At 60.3% G+C, this 20,848-nt stretch overlaps 3 protein-coding genes across 3 annotated transcripts; all 3 read left to right on the forward strand.

Moving 5' to 3' along the window:
* Positions 1–923: 923 nt before the first annotated feature.
* Positions 924–2,390, forward strand: BESB_064810 (chrromatin organization modifier domain-containing protein; the record flags this gene model as incomplete). The annotated part of the gene is made up of 1 exon (XM_029364876.1): positions 924–2,390. The coding sequence occupies one exon, from the start codon at positions 924–926 to the stop codon at positions 2,388–2,390; it is 1,467 nt and encodes a 488-aa protein (XP_029218459.1).
* A 4,513-nt stretch (positions 2,391–6,903) lies between these two features.
* BESB_064820 (chrromatin organization modifier domain-containing protein) lies at positions 6,904–10,581 on the forward strand (the record flags this gene model as incomplete). The annotated part of the gene is made up of 7 exons (XM_029364877.1): positions 6,904–7,050; positions 7,359–7,418; positions 7,682–7,737; positions 8,143–8,179; positions 8,207–8,287; positions 8,320–8,545; positions 9,383–10,581. 7 exons carry the CDS (start codon positions 6,904–6,906, stop codon positions 10,579–10,581), a joined length of 1,806 nt encoding a protein of 601 aa, XP_029218460.1.
* Positions 10,582–12,777: 2,196 nt separating this feature from the next.
* Positions 12,778–20,721, forward strand: BESB_064830 (DEAD/DEAH box helicase domain-containing protein; the record flags this gene model as incomplete). Its single annotated transcript, XM_029364878.1, has 17 exons — positions 12,778–13,292; positions 13,743–13,974; positions 14,389–14,643; positions 14,999–15,085; positions 15,429–15,562; positions 15,926–16,032; positions 16,412–16,452; positions 16,870–17,014; positions 17,530–17,590; positions 18,082–18,164; positions 18,299–18,366; positions 18,533–18,593; positions 18,985–19,040; positions 19,375–19,476; positions 19,914–20,055; positions 20,224–20,279; positions 20,671–20,721. 17 exons carry the CDS (start codon positions 12,778–12,780, stop codon positions 20,719–20,721), a joined length of 2,196 nt encoding a protein of 731 aa, XP_029218461.1.
* Between the last annotated feature and the right edge of the window lie 127 nt (positions 20,722–20,848).

A 20,848-nucleotide genomic window follows, 5' to 3' on the forward strand; every position in this document is an offset into this window, starting at 1 on the left:
AGGTCTTCAGTCCCCGCGAAGGAACCACGCAGCAGGCAGCGGTGACCCTGGCAGATACTCGCGTCCGCGAGCCAGAATGGAGAAACAGGCCCTTCCAGGAAGAGGAACACACTTCTCTGCACAAGCTCGCTTCGAGCAAGTCACGAAAACCTCTCTTAAAGACCTCCCACCAACGCCGTTCTGCGTTTCTCCTCTCCTTCACAATTTCGGTCTTCTTGTTCGTTCTCGTCCGCTGTAACTGGGCGGCGCAGGCGGTGAGTGCGACCGCCGGGATAGTTCAGGGCCAGAAATCTACTTACATTCGGCATTTTCGGCTGCGTCATCACCGTGTCAGCGGAAGTGAGCATTATCCCCTTCACTCCCTCCCTTCGTCGCAACGTCCGCTCTTTTTCTCCCAGACACGTGCGGCTTCGGCAGTCGGGAGCGCTTCTCCTTTTCGGGGAGCGTTTTTTTCGCAGGACACGCTGGCGGACTTTTCCGGCTCTTTCGATTTTCTGCGTTTTTCTCGGTTCCTTCCCAGACAGGGGACCCCGGCTGAAGGTGTGCATCCGATTGAAGAGGAGAAATCTTCTCCGCTTCCAAAGCAAGAGGGCAGAGCTTCGTTGCGTGCTCCATTGCTCTCAAGGTCAAGTTTTTTTAACATCGCGCGCGGAAGGAAGCGCCCGCAACGGAGTCTCTACGCTCCCGCAGTATTCATCGACAGAACCTCTTCCCCAGCTTGGCTGATTTCGCCTCGACTTCCGACGGTGTCTGCGGGATCCCGCGGCTTCGGAGGCAGACCCCGGTCGTCCTCGTCTGCTCACTCGTCGCCGAACATGCGTAGCTCCGCGGGAGAGCCTGCTGCGATACTCGCAGTCCCGGATGCGGGCTGGCGTGAAGCATTGAGGAATAGCGGGCCTTCGTCTTCCAGCTCGACCCCAAAAATGGACGCCCTTCCTTCTTACGGCGATGCATTCCCTCGCCTTCCCGGAGCGGATCCACGCGACGCCACACGACGGGACGTGACGACGCGAAACACTCTCCAGAGTCTCTCCGAGCACAAGGCTTTCACGGATCTCGCTGAGGAGCTGCCTCGCTTCGAAGAGCCGCTTCCTGCGCCCAGTGCGTCTGTAGGGAATACACCTGTGAAGCCACGAGACACGGCGACTCGTGTAGACTGTCTTCTGCCACCGCGCATCCCCACTCAGGGGCTTCCGTCCGCTGCGAGGGACGCCCAGGGCTCCGGAACGGGTCTCCTGGTCTACGTGACGGGCTTCGGTCCCTTCGGCTCGGTGCAGAACAACCCGACAGGGTGCCTGGTCTCGAACGCGGCGCGCGCCCTTCGTCGTGCGCAGGCAGGCGAACAAGCCGCGGCCGAAGAGCCGCAGATGTCTGCGGGGGACGCCCAGCGCGGCGACGCTCCGGCAGCCAGTGGCTCCATTCCGAGGCTGTACTTCGGTTCAGTCAGAACGACCCTACCTTTCGAGCAGCTCAGGGAGGCCTGCTCAGCGGATGTCGGCGACGCCTCGGCTTTGCGTGATGGACGACGAGGCTCCCGCGCTCACCAGGGTCGTGCGGCGCCGCAGGAAGACTCTGCAGAGGATCCCCACCGCCTGGGAGGGGGAGTCGAGACGGAGGAGGACGCAGACGCCGCGTCAGGGGCAGGCGCCTCGCGAAGAGCCAAGGACGGAGACTTCCGGTTCGAAGAAGAGCAGGGCGCGCCGACGGGGAAGGCAGCACAACGCGCAGTTGCGCAGGCACTCGCAGAGCGTGAACCGCCAGTCTGTCGCATCTCCTCCGCCGTCCGCCTCTGTGGAGCTGAAATTCTTGAAGCTGCAGCGAAGGCGGTGGATGAGGCAGCGCCGCGAATTCGAGGTGCGCTGCACTCTGCGCGGTGTTCGCGGATCGGCTGCGAGCAGGGCCGCGAGGAGCTTTCGCAGAGCCCTGCGGGAGAGGAATCTTTCTCTCTGAAGCGAGGGCGCGCAGTCGACAGAACGCTCGCGGTGGCGTCGAACAGGGCTGATGCGGCGGATGTCCACTCTGCGGGCGGGAACGGGGTGGGGACGCCGCGAACGGAGGCGGCTTCCAGCGTTGAACAGAGGCCGAGCGCAGAAGAAGGCGGGATTCCGTCGCCCGAAGGAGCCCTTTCAGTCAAGAAAGCCACACCTCCCTCGGAAGTCGCGGCAAAGGAGGAGGGAGGCGCACGCTCCGTGGACAGTTGTGGCGCGGAAAGCGCCGAAGGAGAGGGCGGTGAGACGAAGAAGCTCGTTCTCCATCTCGGGCTCAACCAAGCCGCCACGGCCTTCGAACTGGAGCAGGTCGGCGTCAACGGTACGTCGGCGTTTGTGCGGATCCTGACGGGCCTGGGGCCCGCCGTCGTCGAGTCGTCCGCGCCGGCGCTCCCTCAGTGACAACATCTCTTCCCGTGCGGCGGAACCGTCGCAGCGTTCCGCTTTCACACGTCTCTCTGCGACTCTCCTTTTTGTTGAGAAGCAAGAATGGCGGCAGCGGGAAGACTGAGACCGAAGAGGTTTCCTGATTCTTGGAAGCTTGCCGAGGGTCGCTCCGGCGCCGTGGATGGCCTCGTCAGTACTGGGACGGCCTCGGGCGCGGCGTGCCTCCTTTTCAGTTGGACTCTTGCATCGTGTTTGCGCACGGTTTAGACGCGCCAGACGACTCCGCATTCAGAGATCTTGTTCGGTTTCGGCGTTTCGAGATGCATGCAGTGGACCTGGGACGCCTCCCTGTTTCACGCGTGTGCTGCCAACTTTTCTTTAGAAGCGACTTTCTCGATTCCCGACCAACGCGGATTCTGCCCCCAGAAGACACGCATTTCGGCCGACGGCCCCGCGCGAATCTCCACCACTCTGCCACTTGACGTAAGCCTCATTTCGCGCTAGCATCGGTGACGCTGCGCGCCAGTTTCCGTATTACGCGCTGCTCTCGTCTGCTAGGTGACGGCTCGAGTGGAACCGGGACGGACTCGTGACGACGTGGCAATGCGTCTTTGGGGCAATGAACGTGCAGCCGCTGCAGCTGCGGGACATTTGTCCGTTTGCAGGGGAGTCTGACAGCGAGGCATTTCAAAGAGTCGTATCCAAAGCAAGACCTGCGGACATTCGCTTCGCAGAGCCGCTTTCGAAAGCAGCGACAAACCCGTCATTGCGCACGGCTCCATGGGAGGGCTACTGAGGCATCAAGAGAGTGCCGACAAAAGCCTGACTACGGATCTCCGCTGCAGACGCAGACATAAGCTCTGCGCCGTGAAACTCGCCCCCCCCATCTATGTGTGCTCTGTGGATGGTCAGGATATCTGCGCGTCTCTACAAGAACGCGGCTTTCCGTGCAAAACATCCACCGACGCCGGCCGGTTTGTCTGTAACTACACCTAGTGAGTGCCTTACCCAACTGCTTTCGCTCTGCGTCGGTCGGCAAGTATCTGTTGCTCTTTGCACGACAGGCTGCCAGTTGTGAACTTTCAGAGTCAGTCGGAGGAGTGACCCCCTCCCTTTCCTCTCCCCCCCTCCCCCCCCTGCTTCCCATCGTGGCGCCTGTGGCTTTTTTGCGTGCCTGCCTGCCTCTCAGCTACAAGTCCCTTCTGGAGAACCTTGGCACCGACATCCAAATTCTGTTTGTTCATGTACGTGAGAAGCAGGGGGACGGAAAGGTCCCGCTTTTTGAGTCACCTATATAAAGCTTCTCTCAGCGCGTGGAATACTCGGGCGTGCGCCGGGGCGGATAATGATATTTGAACGCGGCAAGGCTGCAAAGGCGCGGGAGACACGCGTGCGTCTGTTAGTTGCCTTTGCCTCGCGGCGACAGCTATCATCCATCGCTTTGCTGTGTAGTTTGCTGCAGTAGACTGCATAACTTCAGCTAGTGCTGGCAGGGCGGCATCGCGAGGCCCAGTCCTCCAAGCTCGTTCCTCCCATGTGTTTCCAGGTGCCTCCGTTCTCAGTCGTCCCGTACGCGTGGCAAGTCGCCTTCTTGCTTCAGCTCCTCGATGTCATACGCATGCTTCCGACTTCCTCGAATGTAGAAGCGCCAGGGGCTGCAGGGCGTGTAACTTCCTAGACGCCATCTGCAATTACCGTTGTCCGCTGCGATTCGGCTGAGACTGCCGCAGAGCACGCAGCAGGAACGTCCGGCGTTTGCTTCCGACAGGGGAATCCACTGAAAGAGAGCAGAGGCGCCGCGAGGCAGTTCTGTGACCGCGGCGCGGGGGGCTCTCCAGCCAGCCGACATCGAGAATCGAGAAGCGACGTTAGTGAGAGAGGGTTGCCGCAAACAAAGTGGAAGATTAGAGACTCACACTGGATGATTTCAAAGGAAAGTATTGAAGAACAAAGGCGGCAGTCTCTCCGGGGAGTTTGAGCACCTGCAGTGGTCTGATGTGCGCACGCCCTGCGCGAGGCCACATGCGCCCGAGGGTTCTGTTACGCGCTGATTGACGGCTTTCACATGCACAGTGCCTTTTGGTAGTGCGCGTCCCACGAATCATTTCTTCACAGGTGAAGAAAAATGTGGCGCGTTGCTGTGGAAGTTTCTTTTTAGCGTCGCACGGTGTGCAGAACTTTGGAGCGCACATGTTGCGTCCCTCCGTCCTTGTCTTGTCGAAACTAAGGGTTTGGACACGAATCCAGAAGTGTCGACTGAGCGGAACACCGCGCGCGCCTGACATACTAGTGAGTAATTGACTCTAGAGTGCGTCTGCAGGCTTTATGAATGGGTGACGCAGGCAGTCGTGCAGGGACGCAATGAAGGCGGATCTGAACAGCTTGTATGACCCCTGCCATGCGTCGGCGGCGAGGCTTTCGCGGCGCTCCCGAGTCTCTGTGTTGGCTTCTCCGCTACCGTATTTCGTTAGAGAAGCTAGGGAAAATAGACGTGTGCAAGAAACACGCTTATTTGCGACTGAGCCGCTGCTGCGTGTCGGTCCGAGTAGCCACACACGCTCGTTTGCGTCCCGTGGAGGGTCATAGAGTAGTTCTTGCCGTGTGTTTTCAGTGTGTCAGTTAGAACCAGTTGGCGTGAGACACTCGGGTTTTTCCGCGTCACGGCACCTCGTCCGTGGCGAGGACGGCGCTGGAAACCGCGGCAGCGGCCGCGATGAGGTCAGCTGCCCAGCGCCGATGGCGACGAACTGTGCAGCTGCACTTCGCGCACAGCAATCACCAGCGCCATGTGCGGCTGGCGCTCAGAAGTCGGCAGCGCCTAGAAAGCTCACCGCTGCCGCAGCGCCTCACGGACACACACACACACTTCCGGACTCGTTTCTGCAGCGCAAGCGAGCAGCGGAAACGGCTGCCGCTCTGCTCTTTCCCGCGCTTCGCCGCGGATCCTGCACCAGGGCGTGACCGCGCCCGTTCGAACGACCTGGGCGTCCATTCGTGTGCGACGGCGGGACGGGGGACGTCGCTTGTCCTCGCGGTTTGCGTGCCTGGCCGTCGGGTCCACCCTGCACAAAAGGCCGGCGAGCGCCCCGGGACTGTGTTGTTGAGGCCAACTTGGACGGAATAATCTGCTGAGGGTCTGCCGTGGCACGTCACTTGCGCACACCCTTGACAGCGTCCTGCGGCGACCCGCCGCCGCGCAGATGATTGCAGCGTTTCGTGTCACTCCTCCCGCCGCCTGCCTACCCCCCTTCCCCCTGCGGGCTGAGGAGCATCGTATCCCACCCTGAAGGGTTCGTCTTTCGACGGCGGCGAGTCCTCGATGAGACGATTCATCTTACTCGCCAGCCGGGTTCGCGCCACACTGAACGGCGTCGCCTTTTTTTCCAGAAACGACTCGCGCCACATGTTGCTGGCGGTGTTCCAACCACGAACTTTGCCGGGCTTTGAGGATCATGGCCTTTTTTTCCGTGGAGCGCCGCGACTTGGACGCCGCAGTGACCGCGACGCTGGCCGTACCGCGATTTTCGTTTTCATCGTGTGCAGATGCTCGACCTGGGGTTCAAGCGGTTTGCCGTCCTAGTCTCTCTCGAACGCGGTTCTCTCTGTTTCACGGACCGAACCTCGGGGCGCGGATGTGATTGCACTGCGACTCGCAACATTTCGTCTGGACATCGCTGGAGGCGCGCGTTCTCTTTTCAGTCGACTCCTGCGAGCAGCAGCTGCTGTTTAGAATGGCGCGAGGGGGTGAGTCCCTTTCTTCCACAGGCGTGGATTCTAGAGTTTTTCATTCAGACTCCTGTGCTGAGTTGCGGGAATGAAGCGAACGAGTGGAATTTCCCGCCACTGGCTGGCTTGTAGGCATGCTGACCAAAAAGCCCAGTTAGTTGAGAACAGCAGCGCCTGGCTGCGACCTCCCTTGCCTCCCCGGACTGACAGCTCCAACGGAAGTTTTTGGCGCCGCTTGTTGCTTTCCGTTGTGGAGGTGGCTGCCCAAAGGACGTCTTCTTTCCCCATTCCAGTCTGTGGGGTTCGCCGCCGGCAGTCGCCAGGTCAGGGCGGTGTCGCGCCGGCAAGTTCTTTTCCGCTGGAAATGGGACGAGCGTCTTCGTGCTCACAACAGACACGTGACTACGGAAGTGGTGTTTCTCTGGCTCATTCTGGGGGTCTCGAGCGATACGAAGAATTCCGCGTCTTCTCCTGAACCGTCACGTCCGCTAACACCCCTCGGGAGCACCGCGCTCACGCAGCATTCCCTTTCTTTTATATCAATGTCTGCCTCCGCCCCCCCCCCCCCCCGTTCCAAGGCCAGCACTCTCAACCCTTTCCCTTGGGAAGTGCTGTCAGCCTTCTACGTGTAGGATCCGTTTGACTGGCCTGCTGTTCAGCAGCGGTTGCAACGCGATACCTCCGCTCGAGAGTTTCAGCTTTCGTGGAAGGTGGCGCATTTCACAAGGTGTTAAGTCCAACCGCCGATGTGGTTGCGTTTCTCACGCAGCTTGCCATATGCGTTCGTCCGTGGACTTTGTCAATGCGCCACCGTTTTCCTTCAGGAAACAAAAAGAGCCACTCGAGAGGAGGCTCCAAAGGCTCCTCAGGAGGGAACTCAAAGGTAGTGAAGGAGCCGGAATACGAAGTTGAAGATGTCGTCGCTTACACAGAAGACAGTAAAGGGGTGGTAAGTCGACCGTAGACCTTTTTCTAAGTGCTTGGCGGACACACGTTTGCGAACTCGGCTTTCGCTTACCTCCGCGTCACCACGAGCATCGCGGCAGCAACTGGCGGCTTGCGAGTTCCGTACTTCACTGGCTCCCCTCCGTCTTTGTGTTTGCGCTCTGTCTCCGCGCAGTCGCCTCAACACATTGCTTGCCTCACCCCGAGAACACATCGTCTGCGCCACTCGAGCCCCGGTGGACGCACCGATCAGGTATCTGTAGAGCTCACGTGAGTGTCTGCGTGCGTCTGCTTTTGTCGATTTCTGTACAGGCCCGGTGGAAGGTGCGGTGGAAGGGGTACGAGTCCGACGATGACACCTGGGAGACGCGAGTGAGCGGCTGCGATTTGCTCTGCCCCAGTCCTTTTCTCCAGCGTTCCGGGTGGAACATGCGTGTTTTGCAGACTTTTGACTGGATACCTGTTGCGGCCGGTACGCTTCGAATACTGACATCATTGTCAGTCTCCTGACAGCTGGGGTTCTGGGCACGGTTCCAACATACTGAGAACTGCGCGAAAGCCCGTGCAAGGGATTAGGCGACGTCTCTGTGCCAGGTGAACGGTCTCCAGCGGTTGACTGTGTCGCGTGTGTGCAGGCGAACTTGCGGGGTTCGCCCGCCTTCTGGAAGCAAATGGATCGTCTGCAAAAAGAGTAAGTCGCCAGTGTTTGCTGCCGACAGGCGAAATGTGCCGCCCTCAACCGCGGATCGCCTAGGAAACTCCTTTTTCCGTGTTGTTTGGGACGTACGTGCACTGTCGCCGGAGGGCTGATGTAGTCGTATGCGGACATCTGGATTGCTGGCGAACATTCTTGGTCTTTCTTTCCTCTTCAAATACAAAGACAGTCTCCGAACAAGCAAAATACCGGCTCATGCCTGTTAAAAGCCACGCACACTAGTCCCCCCCCCCCCCCCCTCACCCCCCCGCCGGCTTCCCCTGCGTCATGTTGCCGCATCGCTACACTGCGTTCCGGAAACGCATGTGCGTGTGTCTAAGTCGCGCATCCGTTCCGCGTTGAAGTTTCCGCTCCCTTCTGCTTTGCGGTCGCTCTGCGCAGGTGGCGGTTAGCGCATAAGAAGGAGGATTCCGTGGGCGTCGTCAGCGTGGAGGACGAAGAGGAGCAAGAGGAGGAGAGCGTGGCTGAAGAGGAGACGGCGGATCCGACGCGTCCTGCGAAGGGCCGCGGCAGGGGCCGTCGCGGAGCCTCGGGGGGAAGCAGGCTGCAGGCAGGAAGCGCAGACGGTTGGTTTCGTGTCACCGCGGAAAGGCGCTTTCGGACGAGGCCGAAGAGAACGAAGACGAAGAGGAGAGCGAACCGGACGAGGAGGCTGGAGAGGAGGACGTGGATCCAGACCAAGACATGCAGGCCGAAGAAGAGGAGGACGAAGACGGCGCAGACGCTATGGCGTACCCCATCATCTACGGCACTGACACCGAGCCGCCGCCTCACCACCTCCCAGGTAGGCCTCCGTCGCTGAGTGCCGCGTGCGCGCGCTGGCTCGCTGGGCTCGGCCTTGGTCTTGTCACGCAGCTGCCCGCCGCGCGGGAGAGAAGGGAGGGAGGGGACGGAGACCGCGACGAAGAAGCTGGGTGGCTGCGAGTGGACGCACCCGCCATCGGGATGCATTCACGGGGGCAGAGGGGGCGTACCAGCCGGTTACCCTGGGGCGAGCCAGTCGACAGGAGGAGGCACCGCCACCACAGTGTTGACGTCTTCTTCAAGCCCCGGCCAGTCCTCTCTCTGGAGGCGGGGCGCCGCACACTGCAGCCCGCGCCGCGTCAGGGAACGCCGACTCTCCGGCGTATCGCTTGCTTTTCGAGGCGGCGCTCGGACGCTCGGCCTGTGTCTCTGCCCAGCTGTGCTTGCCGACGTGTGTCGCTGCAAGACGCGCGACGACGAGCACGTAGAGCCCTGCAGCCGACTGAGCACGTACGGCGCCCGTGCGTCGGACTTTCGTGCGAGGCCGATTCTAAGAGAGCTCGTTGCGCTTCCGCGCGTCAGTGAGCCACGTCAGTGGCTTCGCTCGAAGGGGGAAAGCTTGCAGGGCTCCGGGAACGGGAGCCTCCCACCGCCCCCCCCCCCCCTCCCCGATATATATATATATATACTTCGTCCCGAGTGTGACTTTTTATCCCATGGGAATGGCTGAAGCGGGGGTTCCACGGTGGCGTCGACCGAGTGCACTGCGTTTCCGGGGTGTCAGAGGCCGCCCTGCGGCAGCTGTGGAGGTCACTGCGCACTCTTGACGAGAGGCTCCATCTGCATCTTTTGGTTCCGCGGTCTCGCGTGCGTGCAGATGAGACAGTCCTGACTGACGGGCGCCTCTCCATCTTCCGGTTCAAGAACATTCCGATCGAAGCGGTGCAAGGCACGGTCCCGATGCTGGAGAAGTCGCTCTTTTCAAGCCGAGATTCGGGGTCCCAGACGCCGAGTGACGCAGACAACGCGTCTGCGCCGCGCGCGGCGGACGCCGGCGACTCGAAGCGGGCCTTGTCGGAAGACGAAGATGATCGCTCGGCCGCCGGGCTCTCGTGCGGCAGCGGCGCGGAGGAGCAGAGCTGCGTGTATGTGCAGTACCTGGTGGACGGCAAGTATGTATACTCGATTCCCTTCGAGAGAGCCCGCTTCTACTGTCCGCAGCTGCTGCTGAGCTACCTCATGGCGCGGACGACTTTCAAAACGAACTCGGTGACCGCGACTTCAGACAAAGCCGCGTGCGCCCTCGCGCCCGGCTCCGACGCGAGCTCGAGTCCGACGGCCTCCGACGCGAGTGGCGTGGAGCCGGCGGCCGCGGACGGCGTGGCAGAGAAGAGTGCAGCGGCGAAAAGTCAAAAGGACGCCGCGGACTCGGCGAAATCTCGCTCCAAGACGTCCAAGGGGGCGCCTGCGGTGGGGGTCGTCACTGTCGAGGCGGAGGGCGCGGAGGACTCCAGTGATAGCGAACCGGCGGCGGCCTGCCGCCGCCGCGTGGAAGAAGACGTGACGCTCGTCGAGGGGGAGACGAACGGGGGGGGGGACGGCGAGGCGGCGAAGGCCGTCGCGGTCGACGGCTCTGTCGAGGAGAGTCTCGACTCCGCGTCCGTCGGCAAGACGCTCGGCAGCGACACGCAGACGAAGGACGCGGCAAGCCACGCAGCCAGCACCGCGAGCACCCAGAGCCGCCGCCGCGGCAAGCTTGCCGGCGGACAGTGCGAAGGCGACTCCGAAGGAGTCGAGACTGGCGACGAGGCGGCGGGCGTTGCAGGGGCGCGGGCGGGCAGCCGCGCCGGCGGGGAGAAGGAAAGCCGCTCGCTTTTGTCGCACGGCTGCCTCCCCCAGGCGCGAGGCAGTCGTGCGTTTCTGGAAGACGACTTTATTTTCATCGCAGACGTCCGCATCGGCGAGGACGCGCAGAACGAGAAGGCGTTCGACGAGCCCAGAGCCGACCCCGTCTCGGCTGCGTTCAACGAGGGCGCGCTGGAGAGGTCTCCTGTTTTCCCTGCAGTGCCCGGTTGAGAGGACACGCGTTGGTGCAGGGAAAGCAAAGAGAGGAGAGAGAGAGCGGCGCTCCTCCGACTCCCTCTGATCCAAATGAGGTTGACAGGTTGTTTTTCTATCCAAAGCCCCCCCCCCCTCCTCGCCCTCCGCGCGTTGTTTACACCACGCTGGTTTTACTCGGCGGATGCGCGCAAAGTTTCTGCGAGGCTTACGAGTCGAAGAGCTCGCCCGTCCCTCGGGACGGAAGGAGCTTGCGCTTCTCGTTCGGTGCCGCGACGGTTCAGGCGCTGCGAGGCGCTGCGCCTGCTTGCTACGTTTGGCGTTGAAGAGAGCATGGGAGCTAGCGGACACGCATCTGAACCCAGTCAAAAAGGGAGGTAAACGCGCATGCCTTCGCAGAGAGTGAAGCTGCATGCACGGGTCTGAAGCGTCTCCGCGCCGAGGGCGCGAGCGGCTGCAGAGGATGCCGGTCGTTGCCGGGTTCCGCTGGACTGTTGATATTTCTGTTTCGAGGGGACGCCGCCCAAGTCGCCGCAGTTGTGTGCACGCTTGGTCGTATCGCCTCCGCGCGATGCTAGACAGGCCGAGGGGCGGGAAAAGAGACGCTACGTTTGCTGGGGTACTCGTTTCGAGGGCTGCATGCGACGGCGAACAGTCGGCGCACAGGGCTGCGGCGTCCATTGCCTGCCGGCGTGCAGGAGACTCTGGAGCGGGTCGCGCTCTCACCCGAGTCGAGTCGGCGTGCGTCTCTGTGGGTAGACAACGTGTGTGTGCACTTCGCTTGGCGTTTTGACAAGTCCCATCTCAAATAAAGTTGGCAACGACTGAAACGTTGCCACGAGCCGCACGCGGGGTACGTAGCTCCTTGCGAAGTCCGGGAGAATCTTCCCTCAGCGCAGGTGTGGAGCCGCCAATGGCCTAGCGAGGCCGCACTCCGAGCAGGTTTTTTTAGTGTGCTGCCGTGATATCATCGCCGGTGCTGTTCAGTTAGCTGTCCTGCTGGAAGAGCGACGAGCAACGCATGGTTGGCTGTCAGTATCGCCTAGTGGTGGAAGCATATCGGCGATTCAGATCTCCCCAGCTCGGGTCACATCAACAGAGATATTATAGTTCTGGCACACTCCCGAAAGTAACGGCACAAGCTGCAAGCAGATGACTCTCTCACTAACACTGAGCAGTCGGGCAGATAGGGGCGGATTTACACAAGAGGTTTGCAAAACGCTTCTGTAACGCTGGAGCCCAGCTGACTACCAAAGTGTCACGTTATGGCAAATGCTTGCTTCTCGACATTCCAGACGTATTTTGGGCGAGGGCTGCCGCTGCGCCATACATCGGGGAGACTTGACGTGGCACCCTGCAGCTTGAACGTGTGGTGGAAACCAGACAGAAGCCGGAGATTCTTCCACACGACTGTCAGAGTCTATGTTCCTGCTACACACGCTTTGACTTGGAACCGCATGTGCGAGCCTCGGCTATCGAGGCGAGACTCAATCCCTCTTTGCCATCGCTCAGCTGCATTTCCCCGAAGGGTGACATCTGTCTTGGCAGCTAGCGCAGCTCTCTTTGCATGCAAAAACGTTGCATGCGTCGTCGACTTTGGAGGGGCGCTCAAGATTGCCATCGAACCGGCATTCCTCCACTACTGAACGTTTCCTTTCTTTCACTGGTTCCGCTCGTTCAAGACTGGTGAACAGTTTTGTCGACGGACTTTGGCAGGCCCTAGTGATGCTTTTCCTCAAGGGGACCAATCGCTCGCTACACGCGCTTCGTAGCAGCGGCATGCTAGGCTCAAGAAAAAACAACTTTTTTAGATCTCCTCGGCGCTGTAAAAGCTCATACGGCATGCGGCGGAAGCCTGTCGACCTTCCTGATCGGAAACACTTGCTTGTATATGGGTGTGGCCTCCCGCGACTTTGGTTTTGTGTGAGGCTTTTCCGAGTTTGGTGATGCCAGGCCCTGCTCGGGCCACGCGCGGAACGCGAACTCCCTTCTCGGGATCTCGTTTTGCAGCACCTGGAAGTCGACGCAGAGTTTGCATCGATGCCGCCTTCCCGCCCGGTTCCATCGCGTATCACGCTTCGCGACAGCATCTCTTCGTCCTGGGCTCGGGTCCGCGCGCCTGTGCCAGCTAGATGGATTTCCCGGTTACGCCGGTGTCGCCGTTCTCATTTGTGGGCTTCTCGACGCACCGTCTTCCCCTCTGACGAAGCTCCAATGGCGCCGGCCAGCGCGGGGCTGCGTCTTGCAAACTCGCTGCGCCTAGGCGTCGACTCATCGCCCAGGCTGCCCCTGTCATCCGCCCTCCCGACGACTGTCTCGCGCCGCGGCCGCGCGGGGCAGCCCGCTCGAAGCAGGAGCTCCGACGCAGTTCGGCCTCAGCGAACCGACGCGGCCCCTCAGCGCCGCGCATTCGTGTCGCTTTCGTTCGTCTCTGGGCGTCGACTGCCGCTCCCTTGCGGCTCAGTCTCCCCTGTGGCGCGCCGCGAGGCCTGTCTTTCGGTCGACTTCTTCAGCGCGCAGCCACGACCAACGCAGTCTCCCGCGCCGGCGCTCGGCTCCTCTGCGCATCCGGCGCCTTCAGTGCTTCGCATGGGTCGAGCGACAGCCGCATCCTGCGACGCTGAGACCTGCGGCGCCTCTCATGGAGTGTCGGCAAGTATGGCCTTGAGCCGCTTTTGTCGCTCTGGCGCGCCGGAGCGTCTCAGCCGCTCAGCACTGAGAGGCGACCGGTGCGCTTTCGCCGCTTGCGCGCCTGGAAGACGTTCAGAGCCAATTGCCGAGGCGGAAAGCCCTCGATGCAGTGTCTATCTTTGTCGTCATCTTCACGAGGAGGGGTCGAAACGATGCGGCGTTGGCATTTTACGCGGCCCCTGCACACTGCTGCCCAGCCTTGATTTACAGTGGATGCCGGGAGAGCCGTTGTTTGGCCGCGTCAGGGATTCTGGGTTCGTCTGTGGACGGGGCCCGGATTCCGCTCGTCACATAAAAGATATCAGGTCATACTGTAGATTATTTGTGTCAACATCTAGAGCCGTTTCCGGCGATCGCTATTTGCAGCGACAGCCTTCCAATTGGACTTCCGTATATGCACCGGCGCGCAGCGCGCCGAGCAGCAGAGAGGCCGGTCGACTTCATGCCTCCCCTGGCGCTGCTCTTCGTCTCTCTCTCAATCTCCTCAGCCCCGCTGCGCACCATGCGCCTTCTCTCAGTCCTTCTGCGGCCTTCTTCTCTTCAGCGCCCTCCTCGCGGCTCGAGGGCGGTGCCGGCACTGACGAAGCGGCTGCGGCGGAGGCGCTCACCTTCGAAGACCTGCTGCGGACCGGCCGCCTCTCTGAGGGATCCTACCGAGCGCTTGAGTCGCTCCTGAGTTACAGGACGCTCACCAAAGAGCAGGCGCTGCTGCTTCCGCAGGTGCGACACCTCGGCGCTTGCGCTCAGGCGTTGCCTTTAGCCAACTCTTCTCCATTCGTGTGTGGGAGAAGGACGCAGACGCCGCGGGACGTGTTTTCGCATCTGTTTCGCGCAGATATTCGCGTTTCGCAGATTCGGCTGCTGCGAGTTTAGCTTTCGCTGGAACCGTTCACAGCGCCGGCGTGCGCGCGTGCATGCTGTCTCGCGGTCTCACGCCTCCCTCGGGATGCGGATGCCGTAGAGTCGATCGTCGTGCGCCAACGAGTCATGCACCGCCGCTGTCGCGGAGGTTTCTGTACTCGGCATTGGCGCTGCGCCCACCCGCACCTAGGTCAGGGACGCCCCAAGACTCTGGCGGCTTCGCCAGAAAAATCCCCATTTCTTTCTTGTCCCTGTGCGGCTCTGTTTCCTCAGCTGCTTCCTTCGCGCGCGGCGGGCGCTGTGGACGCCGACGCGCAGGCCTCGGGGCGACACTATGCTCGTGCCGCGCTCTGCGGGAAGGCGCCTTTTACCTCGCAGGGGCAAGCTCGCGACTGCCTCATTCAGGCGCGGACAGGCACCGGCAAGACTCTCTGCTTTCTCTTGGCCGTGATCGAGCGGCTCCTTCTTCAGCCGCCCGCTGGAGTCGGCGGTCTCATCATCGCGCCCACGCGCGAGCTCGCGGCACAGGTAAGACGGCGCGAGTGTGCCTGACGGGAGCCCCGAGACGCGCGGCGAGGAGAGGCTGCGGCGCGGCCGCGACGCCCGTTCGCGCCACCAGAGACACGTTGGCAAACTCGCTGGCGAAATTCGAAGGCGCGGCGCCGACGCACGCACACGCTCCGTGTGTCTGTCGAGTCTCCGCTCGGTGGTGAATATCTGCGCACTGTCTTTTCGAAGAGCGATTGGGTTCGCGATGTAGCGCCGGAGCCCCTCCGGTCCGGCGAACCTATTCAGTTGGTGGAAGTCGCACACGCCCCCGCACATCGTTGCTCAGCCTGCGTGAGCCACGACTACGCATTCCGCTCGGATGTCTTTTCTGCAGATTCTTCGCGAGGCAGAGCAGCTGTCTACGTTCCATCCTTTCGAAGTCGCCGCACTCGTTGGGGGGAATCCGCGGAAGGCAGACGAGGTAAGCGAAGTGCGACAGCGTGGCGCGTTGGCCTGTCTCTAGCGCGAGGACGCGTCCGCCCTCAGCCTCTTCAGGCGCAAAGTCCTCGCCAGGAGGCTTATGAGCGGCGCCGTTGAACCTTGGCACCACACACGTGGGCAGCATGTGGAGGCAAAAGGCATGCGGGGCTCTGGGGTGATGCTTCGTTCGCCTCGCCCGAAGCTGAAGGCGCCTATCTGAGCTTGCGCGCAAGTTTGAGGAAAACTCCGAAGATCCGTTCAAGGTGATGCCCTGCAGGCGAGAGGCAGCAGCTCACGCGCTGCGGCCGTGTGTGATGTCGCTACGGTCTGTGTTTGCGCTTCAGCTCCTTTTGAAACGGAAGCGGCCGCAGCTTGTTGTATGCACACCAGGGCGTCTTCTTGATCACTTGGAGGGCACATTCATGTTCTCAGCTCTCTTCGAGCAGCTCCAGGTCCTGGTGCTGGACGAGGCCGATAGGCAAGTTTTTCACTCTGCTGCCGCATTAGGGTCTCGCTTTGCCGCCCTCCATTCGCGCCCGCACAGGGAGAAAGCAATCATTCCCTGCGCAGCAGCAATCCTGCGGCAACTCGTCCCATATTCTCGAGTATTTGCCATCCATCGCGTGGAGTGAACGCATGCGCTCTGTGGTAGGCCTCGTGGGTGTGCTAGTCTGGAGGCAGCCTCTGAAGAAAAGGAGACTGAAAACGGGTACGGCGAGCCGGCCTGTATTCGGCTGTGCCTCTCGAGCACCTCCCACCCCCCGCCCGACCCCAAGGCCCGAATGGGCCTTGTGGCTCCTCTGGATATTCGAATTTCTAGGCTGCTGTCCGTTCCTTGCAGGCTGATGGAGCTTGGTCACCTGGAGGAGCTCAAACAAGTTTTCTCGTATCTGCCTCGCAACCGCCAGTCTCTGCTCTTCTCAGCCACGCTGACCGACAAGGTCAAAGGTTCGTCTCGACAGGCGGGATCGCGCGAGAGGAGGCGCGAGTGGCGAGCCTGCCTCTTGGTTGTTTAGGGTTTAGGGCGTGGCTCTAGGACGAGACGCCCATCTGGGTCACGGGGCTCCGGCTGCGTGTTGCTCTATTTGGGTGAGCAGCAGGGAGTTGTTGACGTCTTTGTCGCTTCGGGGACACGCACAGCTTCTTGCACCTTTGCCGCTGGTTGTTGCTTGCAGAAAGCATGCGGTCATACACGTTTGCAATTTGTAGTTGGCGAAGTGCGGGTGAAGGGGGTGTGGTAACCTTCATGTTTGGGCTTTCGACAACCGCGCATTGCCACAGCTCCTCGCCAGTCTCGCCTCGCCTTTGTGGTGATGTGTCTCCTCAGAGATAGCCTCTCGGATGTTCAAGCCCGACTACCGTTTCTTCGTAAGCGCCCGGCCCTTTAAAGCATGTCTGCGTGGAGGGAACCATCGGTGGCGGCCGCTGCGGATTGAAGCGCCCTTGTGAATGGTTCGTGGTGGCGAGCACTCCTGTCACCTCGAGCTGTGGTATGCAGGCGGACGAGCGTTGTTCTTTCTCTTCGCCGTGATAGCTGTTAGCTGCGGCAGCCCTCACGAGCTGGTTTTGCCGCGGGCGGTGTCCTCCATAGTCGCGTAGCTGCGTGTGGAGGCGAGGCCGGTAGCTGCGGAGTTGTTAGGCGATGAAGGACGCAGAAAGCAGAGATGTCTCCTTAAGCGTGGGGGGGGAGGCGCTGTGGCTCTTTTGAGGCTTGCCACCTTTCTATGGGCACGCCCCTCTGCATGTATTAGCACGTGTCTGCATCGTCTGTCTGCTCCTGAACAGGACTGCGTGGCGCCGGACGAGAAGCCGACGCATGCGAGAGTCGAGCAGAGCGTCGTGGTGCATCCCGCGAAAAAGACCGCGACAGTTCTCTTCAACATCTTGAGAGAGGAGTTCGAAAGGCACCCCCACACATACAAGATCATGGGTAAGCGGGAGGCCGACGTTCTGAGGCTTCCTGCGCCTTCTCTCCGGGCCGCTGAGCGCGTCGCATCCGCAGGCAGCTTGATAGTCGAGGCGTGGGATGTTGACGGCGAGCCCATGTTCTTTCCCCTTGGCTGCGGAGACGGAAGAACGAGCTGAGACGCGGCTGGTGTGTCGGCGCCTGTCGGACTACGGGTGGATGGCCCTTCACTGACCGCAGGGGTAGTTCTTGGTCGCCTCGATAAATATCATCGTAGAGTCCAAGTGCAGCCTCTGTGTTCATCACGCTGGCGCAGCTCAGAACGTGAGGAGCGGACGGTCACCGGTTGTCCAAGGGTTGGTAGGGATACTCGCCGACCTGTCTCGGCAAACCAAGAACGTAGAATACAAGTTGTGGAACAACAGCCACCGCGGCAGGGACGATTGTGTTCCGTTACTCAGAAAAGCGGTGGGTTGTTGTTGGTTTTTCTCCCAGTTTTCAGCGTCCACCTGGATACTGCGTGTGCTGTATTTCTCTAGTCTTTTTTCCAACTGCACGTCTCACTTCCTTCTTCGCCACGCTCTTCCGCGAGCAGTTCCGGTACGTCAGTCTCCTCTCGGCCGCACACCTGAGTCTCCCCGCCACCAGGCGATGTGCGCCACCGTCTCCTGCCTCAGCGCAAGAGAGAGTCTGGCACCGCCAGCAGTCCAGAAAGACCGGATGCTCCGAATTCGAGGCGTATGTCAGCTCTCCTCGCCTCTACGCTGACGTGCTTGCTGAGCCTCTGCGGATGCATTCGTGTATACACGGCGCCAGACATTTTTATGGATAAGCTGGCGCGTCCCTATACATACATATATGACTGTTTGGTGTTTGCAGGCGGGAAGTGCTGGTTTGTGTGTAATATATAATAATAAAGAGACTGTTTGAGTGATTTCAACGTAAAGATGTGTGTAGCTGCTTCGCGATGCGGTAGGCATGCACGCGGGGCCAGTGACAGGTGTTTGTGCCGCAGCGGGCTGGCGGCTTCGCGGCCAGGTGTTTGTCGAGTCATGGACTTTTGCGGTTCTTATGTGTCTCGGCATTTTCAGGATTGGCGTTTACGAGATTCACCGACGGCGAGAGAGCAGCGCCCGAGCAGCGACAGCGTCACGGTTCAGCAGAGACCGAGCAGGTACGGGACGCCACGGACGATACAGTTCAGGCCCTCTGTCACCGCCAGTGGTCAACATAGCTCTGAGAGTTCGGTTGCTTCGCAGTCACACCCTAAGGATTTTTGGATCCTCTTTCGCGCGGTTGTACGGTCAGGAGTGTTGTTCTCTTCCGACGTTTCCGCCCGAGGAGTGGACTACCCCGATGTTTCCCTGGTGATTCAGGTACGTGCAGAGTGGGCGTGTGGTGCAGGAGGGGAGGGTGACGCCGATTTGCAGTTCTCAGCTCGTCAGACCCGCCGCCACTATTTTCTGGCCGGTAGGGCCTGGATTTTTGGCTCCTCACGCCGACACCCGCTTGACTGAGATGGAGCTATGCGGCGATTTGCAGGTTTGTGCGCCGCTGACGCGCGAGCTGTACATACACCGTGTCGGACGAACTGGTCGAATTGGTAAGCCGCGGCGGCCGCTGCAGCTATCAGGAACGAGAGTCGTCATGTGCCTTGCTGACAGGGGAACCCGACTTCGATGCGGGCTTCAGATCGGTGGTTTCCGCGACACACGAGTCAGCGTTCGCCAGCGGACTGCAAGGGAACCGGTTTCGCTTGGGACATCGTGCGGTCACGGCAGTGCCAGACAATCGTCTGTACTTTATCAAATCGAAGTGTATCCGCGGAGGCACTACCTGCTTCGTTTTGCGCCCCGCGTGAGCGCTGCATTACGCAGAAGAAGCCCGCCGCTTGCGGTTGTTCTGTCTCTTCCTACGGCTGAATTGGCGGCGGATCGCAGGCCACGCCGCGAAACGCTGTGCTCACCGAAAATCCTCTGTGTTTATTCCTCCAGGAAAAGGTGGTCGGGCCGTGTTGCTGCTGAACGAGGCAGAGAAGTCGTTTCTGGGGGTGAGCATGGAATATTTTTTTTCCACTAATCTATATCTCAGCGCGCCAATTTGGGGGGGCGGGTTTCGGGTTCAGCGGGGGGGCGGCTTAGCGGACGCGGTTCGGCATGACAGAGGACTCCACACGAAAGCGTGAGCTCGCACACCCTGCGGGTATGCATCGCCCACGCGAGGTGGAGTTGCACGGTCATAGGGTTTAGGGTTTAGGGTTTGTTGACGAAAGAAATCAGCGCGTGGCAATCCAAACGACAGAAATTACGCGCTCGCTCCTGGTACTCAAATGTGTGTGAGTATCAGCCGCCTGTCGCAGTCGCACGTTTGTGTGCTGCCTGCAGCTTGTCCATGACTTGCCCATTCAACGCAGGGAGGAGCTGGCTCTCCAGCAGCGGACGCCAGCAGTCACTGCAGGGCTCGAAAGCTGGGAGACAAATGCCCAGGTGAGTGCAGGCGAACGCGGAGCTGTGGCGAAGGCCGGCCGGTACCAATTAAACCACTTTTTTTGCGTCTGCATCTGCTTAGACTTCCGTGGTGTGAGCACACCATGTGGTTCCTTCCCCTCATACGCGCACATATATGCAGGACCGCCGGTCTCCAGCCTGCGCGAAGCGTATCGCTGGCGGTGAAATTCCCGCATGCAAAACGGACGGCCGTTTTCTGAGTCGGTGTCGTTGGCAGCCAACTCGTTGCTCCGATTACCTGCAGTGGAGATCGCTTCCAGAGCGGAGTCTCTGCTGTTTTCAGCACGTGCGTGCGTGGTCCCGAGAAACTGTGTGTCTGCGGTTGCGGCCGAGCAGAACCAACGCAGGCAGTCCAGAAACCCATCAAGCTGAACTTGAGTTCCCTGTCTACCTGTCTGATTTGAGGGGTCGCACAGCTCCACTATGCTGCCACCGCAGCCTACGCGTCACTTTTGAACCACTACAAGTCGGGTGGAGCGCGGCTGAGCATCACTGACGACGGCATTATCCAGACCGCTCTGGACGTGTGCGCTTCTTGCGGTCTCTCTGAGCAGCCAGGTAAGCTACAACCAGTGGGTTTCGTCTCTTGAGACTACGGAGAGTAGGGCCGTGCCGTCAATTTTGGCATTACTCTTTGCGTTGAGAGGTGCAAGCTAACTGGCTGGCGAGTATCGTGACTATCGCCGTTGCCCTGTTCCATGCGCTGTGTTCCTACGTTGCCTGCAGCCATTTCAAAGAAGCTTGCGACTCTTCTCAACCTGGAGGGCCACCCGAAGCTTAAGGTGAGGCCTTTTGACAAGTAGCCGTTCGGCGGACAACGCAGACGTGCGGATCTGAAAGATCAGGTGGCTGGCTGAATTTTCAGAAAGCAGCGGCGTCACGGGCAGCGCAAACATGGGCGTGGCACAGTTTCGCCCACAACAGTTTTAGCTGTCTTGAGCAGTCCACCGAGAGTATTTTGAACACCGAGCAGTGAAGTCTTTATCTGCATTTGGCATGCGCAGTAGCTCGGCTGGCGCGCGACGTCTGGGTCAATGGAGACAGACCACTGCGCTGAATAATGGGCAGATATCGGATGTCTCCGGCGCTGTGTCCTTCCGTAGTTTCTTTCCGTATTTGGTATGAGGCGCGTGGCATGGCACTGTAAGTGGTGTTATGTCATGCGTTTTACAGGTTCAGGAAAACCTCGATAACATCAACTACCTACCTGAGTTTGCTGATTAATTCACGGTTTTTCCACGTGGGGTGCTGGCATAGTTGGATAGCACAATTCAGAAGAAAGCCGGGAGATAACCTGGGAAGTCGTTTTATCCGAAGAAAGCAGTGAGCTGCTTTGTTCGTAGCGCCTGTC

The sequence above is a fragment of the Besnoitia besnoiti genome, chromosome VI (genome assembly GCF_002563875.1).
Source record: "Besnoitia besnoiti strain Bb-Ger1 chromosome VI, whole genome shotgun sequence".
NCBI lineage: Eukaryota > Apicomplexa > Conoidasida > Eucoccidiorida > Sarcocystidae > Besnoitia > Besnoitia besnoiti.